Source organism: Zeus faber (assembly GCF_960531495.2).
Source record: "Zeus faber genome assembly, chromosome: 8".
Taxonomy (NCBI): Eukaryota; Metazoa; Chordata; class Actinopteri; order Zeiformes; family Zeidae; genus Zeus; species Zeus faber.
This window is the reverse complement of record NC_137195.1, coordinates 16,797,665-16,816,612: the sequence shown is the minus strand read 5'-3', so window position 1 is coordinate 16,816,612 and position 18,948 is coordinate 16,797,665. Positions and strand designations below refer to the sequence as shown.

Sequence of the window (18,948 nt, the reverse complement as noted above, 5' to 3'; positions counted from 1 at the left end):
TTATGTCACAGCTGTGCCTTCTGTCGTTCTGTGGTTGTGAAGGTCAAGGTAGAGGGCGTGTCGGCAAGCAGCCATTAACTTGCTACAGAACAGCACAGAATGTCCAATAATCCCGTTTCTATCGACCATCTGTTGACATTAGGAGCAGGATCCTCTAAGACCCGAGGAGGTTGTGCACGCGTCCGCTCACTCTCTCTTTCAGCACGTGATAAGATTTATCAATAATCCTGTTTCCATTGACCATCTCTACATGGAACAAAGTCCTGCAATGCTGGGGCGCAAGGTTTCTGTCTCTCCCTCTCTCCCTTTCTCCGATTCTCCTCCCTCTTCCAACCAGGCATCATTTCCACTGCAGTGATTCATTCATAAATCTTTTATTTTGCGCGGATCAGAGTTGTTTGGCAATAAGGGGAAAACGCGCACGGAAACTTTTTGGTCCCAAGAAATTGAGCTTTGTTGTTGTTGCTGTGATTTCAGAGGAACATTCTGATGTCAAAAACCATGAAGACTGTTTATTATCATGTGTGTGCATGTGTGTGTGTATTTTGTCCTTTCAATCTGGAGAATTGCACATTTGAAATTTGCCACTTTCCTCAAGACATGATGATGGCCTGAAAAAGTAAATTGTGTTTTAACCGTATTGGACCCGTCCTTTTCACTGGCAGAGGAATTTAGTCCTTTAAAACTAAAACACAAGTTGAAATGTCCTGAGTCGAAATACAGTGAATTCACAATAGTTTATGAATCATCCGATATCCATCAATTATAGAGAATTCCAGTTTGGAAAACCTTTTTTATTGATTTATTTATTTTTTACTTTTTCCACCCATGGAAAATAAAATACTTTGCCATCATTATTTTTGATTAATGTGAGTTTGCTGCCGGAGTCATCTTCACATTCCTTTAACTTTATGAGGTGAGTTCGGGGCAAAGGGAAGTCAGCCTCCAAAGCCTCCGACCAATGGGGACCGGGGCTGAGTGCAAGCCCGTCCGGCCTCCAGCTGATGCAACTCTGAGACACTATGTCACTCTGAGATGTCTTGTAGTTTTAAGCCATTTGGAAGAGAGAGAAAAAAAAAAAAAAAAAGGGACACGCTCTTGAAAACACACAGCACAAAAAAGATTTTAAGCTGAAAGGATTGTAGGTCACTTCAAGACATTTTGAACATTGTTATATACCGTCACAATTTACCTTGTGGTTAAGTTGTTTTATCTTCTTTTTCCAACAGAATCTTTCTTTCTTTTCCCGTGTTTGTTATGCATTTTTAAAAAAAACAGTGGATGAATGGGAAGTTATAGTAACAAACATTTGTATTCTGTGCCGTTTTGCACAAGTTTTGTAATATTTTGGGGGATTATAACTACTGTACTCGTTTTATAACCCCACTCCTTTAGTTGTATACACTGCACGATGTGGGTTTTACGAACTCAATATTTATACTTCATGCACAAAAACTTGGTGTCTTAAAAAAAACAAACCATGGCATTTCATGATGTGGACATAAAAATAACTGAAAGCATGATGGGGAAATTGATGGAGCGATCAGGTTGGTGGTGAAAGGATACCCCCCCCATGCAAATGTAATATTCTACTTAATATTAAAATAAGCTACACGAGTCATAGAGATGTGATATTCTAAATTGGCAGAAGTAAAAATATCAAGGCAGAAGGGTTAGCTTAGGTTATTGTTTCTCAGTGTCCATCATTTTTATGCTTTCTCTCTCGCACCCAGGTCAAGGTGTGAACTCTCACACCACCAGTCCAGCGCTCTGACCCACATTCTGCTGCATGTTTACATCCTGATAGTCACCCCACCTGTTAAGAGACAGCGGCTGAGGGGAAAAACAAATAGCAAAGTTAACAGGCCTCTTTTTTTTCCTACAGACAAGAGGTGGATCGACCTCCTCCATGGGCCGGTTGGTTAGTTTCGCATTAACAATTGCTTATTTCGCTTTATACGGTATTAAAAAAAAAACAAACAGACTTAAATATAGCTTGTTAAAATAATTCCCTAGGTGAAAGAAATTTATTTTTGCCCTAAAGCAGCTGAGTGAGTCAGGAGATGGATGGTTATTATTTCACATCTGGATGTTTATGGACATCAGGGGTAGATTGACAGTGAACGTGAACCTGAAGTACATGTAATACTCGCGCACTTTACGATCGACCCATTTGGTATTTGACTCATAGAGGTGTGTATTGTGACATCAGTCCAGCTGTCCGTCATGAGAGCGTTTCTCATGGAAACGATGCATCAGAATGATCCAAATCTGTTCATGAGAAGCTCCCCCGCCACATGCAGAGCTGTGGGCTGTTAATTTAATTTTGCCCGGACCCTGTGACTCAGTTAAAGCAAACACTGTCAGCGTGTTCCCAGAGTCCACAACACACATTCTCAGGGCCTTTGACATCGACTTCCTTTGTTGTGTTTTCTCTATTTTTGCATCGTCCTCTCTGCTCCGACTCCACCTACAGACCGACGCTAGACGGTCACTTGGAGCCAGAAGAATTTTGAAAGAATATTTAACTTTGGTTGAATGTTATTGATTGAATGGGTTGTATGACGCGCTCACCGTCTGTATATGCATTTTGCACAGTGAGCTCGCGACGTTTTAAAACTTTCAGTATGTAGTCGTTCTTCATAGGACCCCACCCCCACCCCTATTGTGAAATATAAAACTTTACACTCTTAAACGATGTTGTACAGACGGGCTGTAACGACAACAACAGGGGGGCGGGGGGGGGGGGGGGTCAACGACCTATCGCCGGAGGAGAATGTACACGTATAGTGCGAGCTACAAACCTTCGAGTAAACATTAGCCATAATTGTGTAAGGGAGCTGCGTCACACAAACACCAAGAACGTAACAGTTTGGAGAATTGAGACGGCGAAATGCAACGACGGCCGCTTATCGGGACAGTCAGAGAGTTTGTCCTGTACACAAACACGCTGCTGCGCTACGCCTTGTTTTTTATTTATTTATATCTTACTTTTTCTCGTTTGTATTGTATGTTTCAGCGGTTGTGTATATGTGGCCATTTTGATTTAACTTCACTTTTTATTATATATATTTTTTATTATATTCTTTATTTTTATCAGGCTGTCAAGCTTTTTTTTTTTTTTTTATGCTTATCCTCTGTAGAGAAAGGCAGCAATCCTCACCATGTGAATGTACCTGGCAGAATAAAACAAACTCCCCTTCCCCTTCAAATAGTGTTTTTGGAGTAAGAAGTACTGTACTCATTCCTCACTTTCTCCCTGTTCCTAAACCTTTCCTCCTCCTCTCTTTGTCTAAATACAAACAAGAACTTCAGCTATTTGCTGATTAAATGTATGCCATATGAATGACATACATTTTGGTCCTGGATTTGTTTTTGCCTCTATAAATGTTTTTGTTGATATGTTTGATATGTTCGATATGTCTTTACATTTTTTTTTCTTCCACTCACTCCACCAGACTTTTATTGCCACATGTGAGAAGAGAACCTTTCATCTTGAATTGTAACAACGGCTCTGGCGTGATGTAATACTGTTTTCACCCAACCAGGCACTTTCTGCTCACCTGGCCCAGTTCCGCTGTTGTTTGTAGGTTATGGGAACACGAGGGGGGCAGCGGCCGTGATGTAACAGCGGCGGTGGGGAGCGATCATGGGAAGGTAGAGGAACATCTTATCGCCGCTCCCAGGCCAACACCGCGCAGGTGCGGCCTCCGCGTTTGGGAATGGAAAATCGAACCGCCAAAGTTGTTTTTGCGCGGCTGTTTGTTGTCCGTACGCGTTTTTCCTGATTCACACTCGGCTTTAACTGAGCTTTTTAAACACCGTTGGCGGGGCGGGGTGGTGTATTGCTGCGTTCACACAAAAACAGCATGGGGTTTGGGTCACACTAAGGAGAGTTGTGTGACCACAAATACTATTTTTAAAATGAAGCGACAAGACACACAAGGTAACTTAATACAAATTGTATTACTTGGTTACAATCGTACTTGCTAAAAATCCAACATCTGCTCAGACAAGTACAGTTTCTTTCAGCGATTCCTGCCCTAGTACATGTGATGAGTCATTCATTCCCCTTCTGGGTGAGGTTTTTTTTTTTATGATTATTTTGTAATTTAACGAAGCACCGGTTACCGGCTCCGCCTATTTGACCTGCTTTTCAAAAACCTTCGGTCGAAATCCAAAAATGGTTCCTTCAGGGTTGTTCAAACGGGTTAAAATGTTGAACCCGGATTTTAATGAGCGCGCGCGTCCCAAGAAGGAGCTGTTTCTCCGTGTCTCGGCCTCAGAACGCCCGAGAAAGGCTGTTTTAGGAGCTCAGGTTATTATGTGGCGACGGCGCATTTAGGGCTGACATCAGCGTTATCACGCACTCTCTCTCTCTCTCTCTCTGTGATTTTCCTGTGGTAGCTGTGATCTTTTCTCTCTCTCTCTCTCTCTCTCTCCAAGGAGGTAAACTGTACAAAGGAGGAAGTCTGGGCTACAGAGGGAGCTGTGCTTAGAGTGAACAGCTGTCTCAAACCTGGTGAGGACGTCAACAGATCCCTGCTACCTAGTTATCTCCGAAGAGAGATGTCTAAACTCCTACTGACCTGTGATTTTCCTGCGGTTTGTCTCCGTTTTGTTTTTTTTTGGTGTTTGGTTCCTTCCTAATCAAGTTTCTGTTGCTGTGACATGACTTACTGAAAATAAAGGACCCTTAAAAGTTAAAAAGAAAAAACAAAGTCTCGCTCTCTCTCTCTCTCTCTCTCTCTCGCTTTCTCTCTCTCGCTCCACCCTTCATGACTAACCGCTGCGCTCAGCAACAACCTCTTTGTTTGGGATGAGAAATTAAGCTTTTTGATAAAGAGTTCCATTCCAAGCAGCGAAGAGGAACCTTTGTGCAACGACACACAACAAAGCGTATTGTATTCTGTAAGTGGGTTCCTTTCCCCTCCCATGTCTGGTCCTTAATCTGTTCCGTGTTATTGTAAAGAGAAGGGTTTTTCATGTTTTGATGTTGTATGTGCAACATTACATCATCCTGCCCTAGTACACCACGAGTGAGACCTGCGGTGTTTTGGCACACATTTTTCGACTAATCCTTACCTGGCTCTCAAAGCCCACAGCATGGCAGATTTATTGCAGAGTGTTAATGGCTGCTTATGAAGATAAGAACACAGACAAAATGGTTTAAAATGTTTTTTTCTGGATTTTATTTTTTATTTTTTGTACTTACACACACACACACGGATGTGAGTACTGTATGTGTTTCACTGAGCACCAACAAACGGCCGAATCACCAATATCCCGTGGCCGTAGCCACAGTCGGGAAAATGACCGAAATTTCTGGGACTGCACAGTTATCAATGCTTGACAAGCGGGGTCAGGTCAGACACTAAGTAGCGTGAGCTAAAGGACTGGCGACAGCCGCCATTAATTCACCACATTCACCAGCCACCATTCTCCCCCCCAGAAGGCCTTTGTCCAGAGCATGTGCCCTCTATGGCTGGAGGGGGGTTGTGTGTGTGTGTGTGTGTGTGTGTGTGTGTGTGTGTGTGTGTGTGTGTGTGTGTGTGTGTGTGTGTGTGTGTGTGTGTGTGCAGGCGTGCGTCAGGGGGTCTCTTCTCCTAATATCATCCCGTCCCCTTCCCCCAGGCCTGAGCTTGATCCATGGAACCCACTAGTGGCCTAGATAGTCTGTATGGAGCTTCCATTTCTCTTTCTTCTCGTTACCTCGATGGGGGGGAGAGTAATAACACACAGTAATAACCTTTAAACAATTGGGGTGCTTTTACTGTGCAAAGTGTTTTAGGATTTGGAGCGACCTGATAGACCAAGCAGACAGTGGATGCAAGGAGACCGGTGTGGTAAACAAAGGGGAAATCTAGCTAGCGCGATAACACAGACAACACTGTACGAGCATTCAACACAACAAAACATGTTTAAAAGCGGGGGGAAAAAACAACAACTCAACAGGGCAGTGTGCAACGTTTTATTCTGTTGTATTGGGATTAAAGTGTATTAATGCGAACTGGGTGAACCATTAAGTGAAATAAAGGGCGCATGTTGGAGCGGTAGATTGAGTGTGGACGCTTACCTGCCCGCCGGTCGTGGTCACATTCGTCCGGCTGCACTCACCACTGATTTCCCCCCAAAGTGTACGCTGGAAACAATTTTGGAGTGGGATGGGAAAGTGAAGAAGTTAAGGTTTTGAGCTCAGCCAGAAATATCAGTTTATTTGGGGGGGGGGGGGGGGGGTTGTTCCTATTTGGCAAAAGCTGTTGAGTAGCAGCTAAACATTTACAGGCGGAACAAACACGAAGTTAAACGTTGCCAAACGTGCGTTACGACACGACGCGCTGTTCTTTTTCTTTTATAGACATCAACACCATTGTGCGAAACTCAAGGCCGCCGATCTGTTGTCAATCACACGAGGGGTTTTGAGGGTGTGGAGGGAACCAACGGCTCCGCGTTGCGGATGTTTTTTTTCAAATATTTGGGCTTTTTTGTTTGTTTGTTGTTGTTGTTCTGTTTTCTTTGTGTATTTTTAACAGACTCCCTTCTCCCCTCCGCGAGACACTCCCTGGCCGGGGCGCAAATGCTGCGTTCCACTGAAGTCGAAATCGGTAAAAAAAAAAAAAAAAAAAACTCCCGGAACTCCCACGGGGGAAGAGTGAAAAGAAGCGGTCACGTAGGTGGGTATAACGAGCCGGGATTGCGGGGGGCACCAGATCGCTTTGACTGCCCGGGTTTGCTGTATCTTAGCGAGATATTACGTCACAGCTGCACGTTGACGGCGAACGAAGTTGTCTTCGCGTGTGTTATGTAAAAAAAAAAAAAACCGTCTTACTGCGAATCTAAACGAGGTTTCATATTGTGTCGACTATACGTTCCGCAACGTGTGGAGTTCGCAGGCTTTGCCAGGGCGAGCACGCACTCATGGCGGGCGTCCGGCGGCAACGGGGACGACTTCGGCGGGGAAGCGGGGCGCTGACGAGCCGGAGCGGCCGCGGAACGCAGCATCGCTTTGCCCAGTCATGTCCTTTTCTGGAGACGGTCACGTGCGTTGGTGACAGTCAGTCAGTGTCAGAGCGGAGCTGCGATTGGCTGTCCGCCTCACAGGCCCCGCCCCCCCCTGCCCCCCGGCCGTCACAGTGATCAGCTGTTGGAACTCCACAACAATAACAAAGAGCAGTGGGACTTCGGAGGCAACTGGGACTGTGCGCTGTGACTCCGAACGTATAGTCCCTCATTTGTTTTCTATTTCTTCTGCGAAGAACTTTATATTTTTGTTTTCTATTTTTTTTTTTTTTTACCAACAATCTACCTCAACGTCAAGGATTAAATTGCAAGTTGTTCGTTTCCCACTGTTTACATTTTGTCTCGCCGCAGGTGAGTCTCTTTGTCGACCTCTTTAAAGAACGAGTCGTTTTTTTTTTTTCATTCATTCTGGGTGTGTTTGTGGATTCGTTGTTGTTTTTTCGTGAGTTTTTGAGAGTTTTGAGAGTGAAAGAGCACGTTATGGATTAAAAAAAACAAAAAAAAACGGCGAATGCCGGGAGCTTTCGCGATGAACAATAGATTTCAGAGGCCTGGTCAGAAAAAAGCCTCCCGCTATCGATCGGCCACCGTGTCCAGCGGGCTCTGCGGAGCGGAGTCGTGTGTTGAACCGCCGCGGCGTTTGTTGTACGAAAAAAAATGCATTTTGTAGAAAGTAATTGGCATAAAACGTCTACAGATCCGATCTGCGGTACGCCCAAGGGGTGTAGGGTTACAGCACAGCCTCCTCCTCCTCCTCTTCCCCTGCACAAACCCAGTCACCTACTGTCTGGACGGATTCACTTTGCATGTTTGGACAACACTGCTAGGCGATAGGCGTATAAGATTTATCTTAAATGTTTAATAATAATTGTTTTGTAACTATTTGTGTGTGTGTGTGGGGGGGGTCCATGATTCTTGTAGACATTGTAATAATGTAGTAATAACATCGTAATAATTACGACCTCATCATTAAAATATGTGCTATCCATGCCTCATGTATTATTCTATACATATGTATTCATATTTTCCAGAATATCCCATAGATATATTTATATTTATACCCACGGCCATACTGCCACTTATCCCCTGCCATAGCATTTTCATTTAATTGATCTTATGCATAGAATATTCTGTATTTTTGTGCCTTTTTTATACTGTTAAGCTCCTTTATGCTACTTGTCTTTATGAAAATGTCCGAATACACAGATTCGGATCCTGATTGTGATACCGCGGACGTGCGGCTTGCATAACACACACATCACACATGCGGGCCATGACGTCATGCACGTCGTTGCCATGCTGCACTGACCTTGGCGTCTCCACGCAACGTGGGACCTCGACTCGTAATTTAACTCGCGTCATCTCGGACGAACCGTCACTTGCCCGGCGGCCCCGAAATTACAGTGATTTTACCCCGCGCGTCCCTTTTATTTTTATTTATTTTTTAATCGCGTTCGCGTGACCCAGTCCGTGGCCTCGGATGGAGACGGGAACAAAGCGCGTCTGATGCGCGTTCAGAGGAACAGGTGCAGGGGATCATAGCCCGAGACGCAGCAGCTACAACACCTCCTCGTCTCCCAGCTGCTCCTGGCAGTGGTTCCTTTGTGGAGCGGGGCTGGAAAAAGATGCCTCCTATCCGCCAAAGTAGCGGCCAAGATCTACGACTGACGACAACCAGCATTAGCTCTCTCTCATTTTAAAACGGTCCCCACGTTTGTTGTTGGAACTCCGCTTGGACACTTTTGCCAAGAGTGTTTGGTTTGAAGGATCACTGTATAACATGACAGTAAAAATAAAAAACCAAAAAACCCGCCTGAGGTGTGGTATGAACAAGCCCAGTGTGTATACTGCCCGTTGCCCTCTGACAGGGGACAAGCCAGGCCCATTCCCAACGTGGATGTGGTGCTGGCTTAATAAGGAAGTCTATTTTCATTATAGCCTTCCCAGCCTTCCTCTTGACAAGGCAAATGATGGCCATATTAGGCATCTTGCAGGCGCAGTCTTCCTTAAAACATGATGAATGATTTTTCTTTCTGGATCACTTTCTTTTATTGTGTTGTTGGAGCCTTGTTCCCAAAGCGAGACAGGGTCGTGTACCAGCCCAAGTATGAATATATTTTCGTATGCCTTTGCTGAACACTTATCGTATTGATCGACTGTATTGATAACCTCTCTCTCGCTCTCTCTCTCTCTCCCCATGTCGCCCAGGGCCTTGTTCTAAATTTGCACTGACCAAGGAAACACAAGATTTTGAGACATGGATTCTGCCCTCGTGTGAGCCTCGCATGACCGCAGACCAAACCTTATTGATGCACTTTAGCACCTTTCTGGAAGCCTCCCCACACCGAGGAACGTGCAGCTGATGATCCAGGTGTCTGTCCCCGACCCCAGCCAAGGCCCCCGCGTGCCCCCCCAACAGGCTCCGGAATGTTCCAGAGGTTCACCAGCGTCCTGTTTGGTGATGACGGGGAGGAGGTGAGCCGGGTCCATGGGCCAGGGCAGCACGAGGAGGGGGAGGAGGCAGACGATGAAGATTGGATCTTGGTGGACTACCTTGGTGAGGCCTGTACATACAGTACGACACAAAGCCTAGGGCACCGGCTAGTATGTTGAGAAGCTGACCAAACAATATAATAATCACTGTATTATGTTTGCAGACTAGTTTTCCTATTTAAAGGGCTGGCGGCCACAGTCAAGTGAATGTTCATTTATTATTTTCCTCGGTATGGAGACGAAAAGAATGCTCAGGAAACATACTCTGGCATGTGTTTGTGGGAAGGGAGGAGCAGCAACGGGGCACCACGGATAAAGGATTCACAGAACCTGAATATTATTCCCACATATGATGGCAGACAGGGCGGCGCTGGTAATTGATACCACTAGACATTAGACTATGCTGTACACAAAGAAGAGATAACACAAACACAACGGCGAGAGGTTAACGCAGAGCAGTGCAAACACGGCGCTCACGCGAATGCGAGTACACAGTGACTCCCCTTGTGACTACTGAGTCAGTTACGTCGAATCCGGCTTCCCTGCCCTAGCCCTCAGCTGTTGTTTTCACAACGAAACTGTCTCGTCTCTTGGAGGGTCGTTTCAGCCTCATTAAAATGTTGGGTTCCTTCCATTTGTAACTGTACATAGCACCACCTCACTGTGATGACATGCAGTCCAATGGGGCCAACGTTCAAGCCTTGAGACAAAGCAAACTCCCCATATGCAAAACAGGAAGCCCACAATGTTGTCAGGCAGTGTTTATATGTTACACTGGAAAAAATATTTTGCAAACCGTACAGTTTGTCCCGATTTTTCAGGATTTTAACCCTTTTTTTGCACTTCCACAAATCATCTATTTTGGCTACACCCGCGCTAACGTAAGAGACTAGGGACAGGAAGTGGCGCTGTTTTGTGCTGGCAACCTGCTGTAGCCAATGTTACGCGTGGGATGTACTGTAGTAATTGCAAAAAGTCGTCCTAAATTAAATGTGACATTAATGTTATTCAAACACGTTGAAAAAATACATATACACAAAGCACATCAGAGATATGTATACGGACACAGCAAAACCAAAGATACTTGGACCGTATAGAGAAGGACACACTCAACAAACATTGACATTGAAAAAGTATATACACAAGTAGGGCTTTATAAATGGAAACCCACACGCATGCAAATACTGTCTCGGCCATCTGACAAGGCATTTGGTCCGGCCCCTGTCTGCCCCAGAACCCACCTCCGTCCTCCACATCTCATGTTCCAACTGTCTGTGAATATTTCAGGTGTGAGGGAGAGGCTGGCCAAGTGCTGCCGTGAGAAGTGATGGGGTGGCAGAAAGGGAAGCGGGAGGCCAGGAAGGGAGGGGCTGCAGCTCTGAGCCCCAAACAGTTTAAGGTCCGTCCAACCTGTAAACAGGTCAAACAAAAGCGACCGAGGGACCAGCGGAGGTAAAAATAGATCCCGGCGCAGCTAGATTTGGTGCGCTGGTGCAGGGCTGTTTATGGAGACATGGTCTATTGTAAGGCCTAAAAACAACCTGTGAGGTTGGTGGTTAGGAGGTTACGCAGGCTTTATTTATTAAACATAACTATGTGGTTATCCGGCAGCCGTCTGATTGGTGGGTTAAAATTGGAAGTTTGCTGTTAGTTGTTTTTATTTGCGATTGCTTACACACTTGTTGCCGACTTTTGGCTCACCGTGTCCAAACGCTACACACAAGCCAAATAAGACACAACACTTGGAGATATCTCACTTCTATGTCAAAATGAAACTCTGCAAACCTCACAAACCTTTTTCAAAATGGCCAAGATTGCTCCGGTGCAGTGCATCTACTCAGATTTCTATTTAGCAAAAATGGAAAGGCTTCAGAAATAAAATCTGCTTATTTAATTTGCCATTGCAGGTTATTACAATATCAAAAAAAGACAAAGAAAAGTAGGAGTACAGTACAGTAATCAAAGCCATATGTTACTGTAAACCCACTGAAACAAAAATAATTACAGTAAAATTACAGTGCAATGGTAAAACAAAACGTTTTATTGTAAGATGGATGGGGTAGATGGTGTGGATGGTGTGTGGGTTCCGCCTTCTGCTGGGTTCCGGCCACATCACCTCATCCACATCACCAGCAATGTCATCCCTGGCAAGGCGACGGGGAAAATTTTGCCTCGCGTGCCGTATCCACCCCTGGACATGACCCCACCTCAATGTCTCAGCATGCCTCTTCCGACGCTCGCAGAAGATGCAGGCGGGCATGGGATTGGCGGTCACACACTTTCCAACGCCAAGCCGAAAATAAATTCCTCAATCAGACTGAGAAACGGTGGATTGGTGTTCACTTAGTTTATAATTGTTTTCATGTGGGCATGTGGGCGTTGCCAATGTCAGGTATGATTTGCGTTTTGAATGGAAGTGTCTTCCGAGGATTGTGAGACATTTTCATTTTTGAACAAAGTCTCTAATGTAAGAAAGAGTGTGTTGTGTTTTGCTGCAAGTGTGTTGCAAAATGGCAAAGTGCAAAGCAAAAAATGTGTTTGGGCGCCTTTAAGACATGGTCACAAAAATTAAGGTTTTGATGCTTTTGTCTAAGCGTTCACTTTCAGTGTAATTGGTAATAAAATTGAGGCCTTTGTGTTTCCAGCTAAACCGTTTGTATTGATTCGTCCTATGGATCTAGATACTGGCTTCATATGGGTCAACTGACTCCCAAATCAAAACGGACCCAATAACCCATCACACAGCAGATGTTGACAAACAACAGCGATTTTCAGTACGTGGCGCACACAGGGCCACAGAAGTTCAAATCTTTCTCACTTCACGGGAACACAAACTCACACGTCCAACCAAGTCTCTCCCGAAAGGATTACCAGCTAATTGTCTTGGACAGTGATGAGGGAAGCATTAAGCCGTTTTGGGTTCCTGCTGCCGTGCTTAGTGGGATAAAGCATCAAGATCACCTACAGGACTGCCTGTCAGCACACAGCAGCTTGCTACTGTTGTGGGTAAACAAAGTGCACGGTGCAAACTCCACCTGTATGACTGGCACAGACCGGCACCGCACTGCTGGGGAAAAAAACGCATCAGGAAAAAAACAGGCATGAACGGAGAAGGCGCCGCGTAGTACAATGGAATATGCACGGACTGACTTCGCTTCATGTATGTCTTGTGTTTACTGTGCAAGTGGAGGAAAAATAATTAACAAACTGAACTTGTGAAGTACAGATCCCAAGAGGTTCCTGTTGGATTTCGGTTCTGTTTATGGGTCCGCCGCGTTATATTTAGAGCCCGGTCATAGAACTAAAGGCAGAGCTCCAGTCTGCCGCTAGATCACTCCGGTTTTCTATTTTAATAACTTCCCGTATCTTGAGCTGTTGAGGACTGTGTCTGTACCTCCGGGACATTAAGCACTGATTAAAACCCGCCTGCCTGCACAGAATCAATCCGTTTGCAGTCAGCTGGCGAGCTATCTGTTCAGGAAAAGCACTTTTTTCAATGTTTGCACAATGAAATGATGATTAATGTGTTCGTATTGCACACATCCTATTCCTACCACAGCAGAGAAGCCATCTCTCCCCCAAAGCTGTTGTTGTTTACAGGCAACAGTGCCACCTGCTGGCCGGATTTGATTTTACATAGGATTTGTGGATTTACTGCATAATACATTTCTACCAAAAATATAATTATTAAATGGGATTAAATAACACGGGCAGGATATAGGAGACATTAAGCATTTCTAATACATATTTTGTGTTTTTGTTGCACTCTGTAACAAAGTGTTGACCCCGAGTTGGGTCTCAAGTCCCAATGAAACCAGTCCACTACTGATAGTTAAGAGGCACATTTTGGAGGCCAGTGTCCACAAAATGAAATACGCTGAATTATTTGTATTGATCTTGTTGTCAACTTGTGGGGTTCATTTTTGAGGCTTTGATGCTTTTAAACAGTTGAACAATTTTTCATATTTCTTGGAACAACACTCCACGCAGGGATGGAGTCAGTTGGTGAAGAGGGCATACTGTATTAAATATGTCAATAGATATGGGGCTGTATTCTTATACATTATACATTATTGTATATTAACTTATACCAACTATTGTATAATTTAAACAAATACTTATATATAGTTACTTATACTTAAACTTACCCGGTTAAATTTTTTCTCTGAGCAGCTGAAGCCCGATCCAACTCATGTGGTGCCGCCCGCTCTGGAGCCTTGCCTGGCCCCGAGGAGGAGGAGGAGGAGGACGAGGACCTGGTGATGATCCCCTCCCCAATGGCCGGCCCCGCCATCCGATACGCCTCCTGCAACTCCCTCAACTCCATGGCCGACACCGATGCAGATGGAGCCCCCGAGGATGAAGAGGAGGAGGAGGAGGAGGAGGAGGGGGTGGGGGAGGAAGAGGATGAGGGGGGCTTCCTGCGCCTGGAGGCCTGCTCTCTGGAGGAGAGCTGGTTTGTCACCCCTCCGCCCTGCTTCACCGGCAGGGGCAGCAAGCCCATGCTTCTGGAGACCAGCCCCCTGGAGAACCTGCTGATTGAACACCCCAGCATGTCCGTCTACGCGCACCACAGCCCCCCCCGGCTCAACCTCAGCCCCCTGCCCCGCTCCCTCAACCTGGAGCTGGATCGGGACCTGAGGCTCCCCGCCGCCCCCTCCACCCCCAGGAAGGAGAAGGGCAGACGCTCGCTGGATGCCCCCAGACACAGGTACCGTAGGGCTGTGTGCAAGCACAAAAAAAAAAAGTAGCTGTCGGAAAACGTTAAAAATTCGAGTTGACAGGTGCTCTCTGGCATTTGTTCTCACGTTTTTTTGACAGTGTAGCTACCGTTACTTTTTTTTACAATATCGCAAAGTCAAACTATTCCAAAAAGGGGGCTAAGACATTCTGTGTTGATCCAGAAAAAGCTTAGTTTATACAAAAAAAAAAAAAAAAAGTTAGTTTTCACAATTTTTATTTTTAAAGCCCCTGTCTTGCCCACGGTCTCAGATCTCTTTCTGTTATTTCTGTCCCCCCCCCCCCCCCCCTCGAAGGCCTGAGGTGGCGGGCAGCCAGCGGCGCCCGAGCCTCCACGCTGCGTGCTACGCGGCCGCCCTGTCGGCCCGGTCCAGCCTCCTGCAGCAGGTCCAGCAGCAGCAGTCTGGCTGCCTGGCCCAGCGCGCCCAGCCGCTCTCCCGAAACACCCTGCGCCGCATCAACCTGCTCTGCCACCCCGGCACCAGCAAGCAGAGCAAGGCCAGCGCCATGTACCTGCACCAGCCCGCCCAGAGACACCTCAACTACTGAGGAGGAGGAGGAGGAGGAGGAGGAGAGGGCGGGGCCAGCCATCCTGCCACCTTCATCGCTATCATCAATCAGTCCTCCCCAACGCAAACCAGTATCAGAATCTCACCAGTATACCACACGGCTTCCTGACCAGGAACCTTCAGGTTAAGAGGAGAGAGAGCTATGTTTTTTTTTCTCTCTTGCTCCCCAACACACACACACACACACACACACACACACACACACACACACACACACAAACACACTCAGACACACTCAGACACACACACACATGCAGTCAGCGCCTGCAGTCTTTTTGTGTGGTTATTCCACCGCACCCAACACTCAGGCTGGGAACCAGTTCTTTAAGATGCCTTGCTCTGCTCTGAGCATCCAGTGGGCAGTTAATGTGAGAAATTAGGCTTAGCTCCTAAGGCTAGTGGATGAAAAAGTGAATTTCCATCCATCCATCCATCATCTATTCATCCAATTTAAGATGAACACTTGAAAGAAGGGATGTGGGGGGAAAAAAAATACATCGCTTCTAACTTACTCCAATCCGTCATCCGTCCATCCATCTATTCTTGAGACGAAATCTCTCCCAGTTGGAGCCGCCTGCCCTCCGACTGGGACGGGGACATTTCCTTCTTCCTGGACTCAATAACATGTAGAATCAATGCTATAGGTCACTTTACTCACCGGCAGGTTCGCCGTCTCTGCGCCAGAGCAGCCACAGAGCCGCCGCCCACCCTTCATGCGGCGACGGAGTTTGAAGGGGTTGTGCGATGTCGGTCGGTGGAGCACACGCCATCTTGAACCTGGAGTACACCTGGCAACTTTTTGGGCCTCGACTGGACGACGAGATGATGTTAAAACAAAACATACTGCCTTTTATTTGTGATTGTATGTTGATCCCAGAAAGGGACGATGTTGCCTCTCTTGTAGCTAATAGAGATCCCGACTAAACGCATACAATTAAATTCATCAGTGCAATAACAAACTGTCAGAGTCAGTGCATGAGTGTGGAGGGGAATGACCTTTCTCCTTGTTGCCCAAAAAGTTGCCATCTATATCCGCAGTGTGTTTATTTCTCCGTTATCAGTTAAATGGAGTACGGAGCAGGACAACAAATTGCCACCAGCCAAACGATGAAGGTTTTTTACTTCAGCTGTTGAGTCTGCACTTCCAGACATTGTGGAAGACGTGCGTACGTGTGGATAAAATGATGTCCTGATGAAAAATAAATTAAAAAAAAAAAAAAAAAAAAAGGGTTGTAGCTAAACTTTTAAAGTGGTGAAACTGGATGCTTGTTTTTTTGGAATTGACCTCCCCACTGTGCACCACGGATCTCGCTTCCTCCAAATAAATGTTGGTGTTTGCTGAAGTTCTGTCAAGTCGATGCATTGGCTTCATCATCTCCTTTGAGTGCCGCAAAATTGATTAATGAACACGTGTAACATCAAATTGACACTTTCCTTTGGCTGTGGGTGAACATGCCTTTGAATTTTTAATTCAGTAGCCTACTTTTCACAATATTTTTGAAAAAAAAAAAAAAGAAAAGATGGTATAAAAAAAAAAAAATACTGGGTTAAATATCACTAAACACCTTGTTTTAATGGTAGCTTTGAGAAAGAAATGTAAAATGTATTTAAAAAAACTTCCAAAATATTTTTGAAAATAAAAAAAACTTGTTACATATCAGTATGAAGTTGGTATATATGCGTGTATGTTATATTGGATAGGTATGTTTGGTTATGTTGGGTAATGTTAGTATGCAGTTTGTTGCATGGTTGTAGATGTGCAAGCTTACAAATGGGTAAAAAAAAAAGAAAAAAAAAATTTCTCTTTTGTTTTAATTTTTTGTTCTTAGAAATAATCTTCAGTCCACGTCTCAGGGTCACAACCAATCACCTTTACTTGATGGCGGATAATTGTCGCTTGTGCCCGCACAGGGCCTTCCAACTCTGTCCCAGTATGAGGTCCCTTATGAAAATGTTGGTAATTAATGGTCGACTTTTAGCCTTTCTTTGTCTCAAAATATTTCTTTATTGGTCCCAGGACAGCAATTTGTAAAGCTCTCAATTGACTGTTTGACATCGGAAAGATGGAGTAAAATCGATAGGTCTTTTTTGATGTTCTGCCTATTTTGCTCAGTGTACCTCACGCAGTTTAAGAATTGTAATTTTATGCCTTTTACCTATTCTAGGTTACTAACTTAGTTACATTTTGTTAAACTGTTAACATATTTAAACCAAAACTAGCAACTATCTTTTAACTGTAAGGTCGTTTATAACAATATAGTTGTTTGTTTTTTCTTGTTTGCTTACAATGGAAGCTGAAATGGTGGATGAACTTTGTAACAAGTTTGGTCAGTCCGCTGTGTTGTAATACGCAGCGCAGTCGCTCGTGAACCCGGTAACACTGCAAAAACTACACATCCGACTAAAACATTTCTTCAAATATGATTTTTTGTTTTTCTTACAATTAAAATGATAAGAAGCAAATTCAGTTTTTTTTTACTGGACACAAATGGCGTGAGTGAAATGTTTGAACGGGTATAAAGTTATCACGCCTTTTCAGTTGTTTTGATTTCCAGGCTGGATGAACGTTCTAATCATTTGAGACGGATACTTGATGCAGTACAGATCATAAAAAAACAACCAGGCTTAATCGTCACTCTCATATTAACGTTGTTTTTGTTTGTTTTGTTTCCTCTCGCTGTTCTTTGATTGTAATGTACAACACTTTGGAAACCCAGTCCGGATGTACTGGAGCACGGTAGCATTGAGAAAGCACTAACAAAACGAAAAAAAAAGTTAGGCGAACGTTTCTGTGTACATAGTTCTAATGCTAGTGGAGTGACTTCCAACTGTTGTATTTAATCTTGTTTTTCGACGTCCGTGGGATGGAGCTTTGCGATCCTAGACGATCTGTTTTAACCTTGTGTCGGGATGTTTGGAAAGAAAAGACGAGAGGGACAGGGGAGAATGGAAAGGACGGGGATGGTCCGCCTTGTTTTTTTGTCAAGGGAACGCTGAGGGGGACTATTTTGTTTTCTGTCCGCAGGTCCCAGTCTCAGCTCTTGATCATGACTCTTTAACAGGGATTTTTACGTTTTTTGTTTTCGATGCCTTGAAATTTGCCGTTGTGGATCACGTGCCTTCTGGGTTAAAACATTGTAACGACAATGACAGCGATGAAGAACCTGACCTCGTAATGTCCTGAATGGACACACAACAGACACAAAAAAAAAATCAAACATGAAACCAACTATGCACCACTGGAGGTAGCTTCTTCACCCTCTGTGACCCGCTCAGCAGTTGTACAGCTTTTCTAGAAAAAAAAACAAAATGATGTAGCAAGCCTATTTCCTCCTGTTGTTGTTTTTTTTTTTTTGTGAGTGTGGAAGATGTTTTGTGGCATTTCTTTTCTTTATCAAGTGTTAGACATTTTGCTTTTGTGTAGTTTACTGGAATAATACAGCACTTTGCCAAAAGAAAAAAATAAAAATAAACAATGTAGGAATTAGTAGGGTTAACATAATATTTATCAACATATCTGGTCTTTGTGTTTTGGACGTATGATGGATCAACTCAGTCTGTTATGATGGTCAGAAAAAACTTGCTGATTCAAATATGGGGTCTTCGGGTCTTCAAACTGTAATGGTTAATACATGTGATCTCTTATGAAATTACAATAAATGTTTTCATACACATCCCATACCCTCTCTCTGTTTATTCACCTTATACCACATTCATAACTTTTATCAACTTAATGAGCTTACTTTCTTAAAATATCAACAAGTTGACGTGGGATTAATAGGATCCATATGAACTCAGAAACAGTCCAGAGTGACCATATAGCAACATTTTGATTGGTAGTATGAATATATAAGGACACTCTTGTTTTATCAGGCTATAACGCATTTTGTATACACTTATTTTTGTTGATTACCATTCTGTGCATTATATATACACTTAAAAATAGCATTATATAATTATATATAAACATATATAATATGTTTAAAAAAATGATATACAACTTTTATATATATATATATATATATATATATATATATATATATATATATATATATATATATATATATATATATATAATAATAGAGACCACTGCAAAATTATCAGTTTTCTGGTTTTACTATGTTAC

The 18,948-nt window shown here is 44.1% G+C and overlaps 1 protein-coding gene across 1 annotated transcript; it reads left to right on the top strand.

Moving 5' to 3' along the window:
- The first annotated feature begins 7,185 nt into the window (after positions 1–7,185).
- tp53inp1 (tumor protein p53 inducible nuclear protein 1) lies at positions 7,186–18,496 on the top strand. The gene is made up of 5 exons (XM_080005112.1): positions 7,186–7,371; positions 9,229–9,294; positions 9,412–9,577; positions 13,687–14,224; positions 14,550–18,496. The coding sequence occupies exons 3-5, from the start codon at positions 9,448–9,450 to the stop codon at positions 14,800–14,802; spliced, it is 921 nt and encodes a 306-aa protein (XP_079861238.1). The 5' UTR covers positions 7,186–7,371; positions 9,229–9,294; positions 9,412–9,447; the 3' UTR covers positions 14,803–18,496.
- Positions 18,497–18,948: the final 452 nt, after the last annotated feature.

What these genes read in the sequence shown, in the direction of transcription:
- tp53inp1 (XM_080005112.1), top strand. Translation starts at nt 9,448, where the DNA reads ATGTTCCAGAGGTTCACCAGCGTCCTGTTTGGTGATGACGGGGAGGAG. An exon ending in GATCTTGGTGGACTACCTTG is followed by an intron (nt 9,578 to 13,686) that starts GTGAGGCCTGTA and finishes TTCTCTGAGCAG; the next exon opens with CTGAAGCCCGATCCAACTCA. An exon ending in CTGGATGCCCCCAGACACAG is followed by an intron (nt 14,225 to 14,549) that starts GTACCGTAGGGC and finishes CCCCCCTCGAAG; the next exon opens with GCCTGAGGTGGCGGGCAGCC.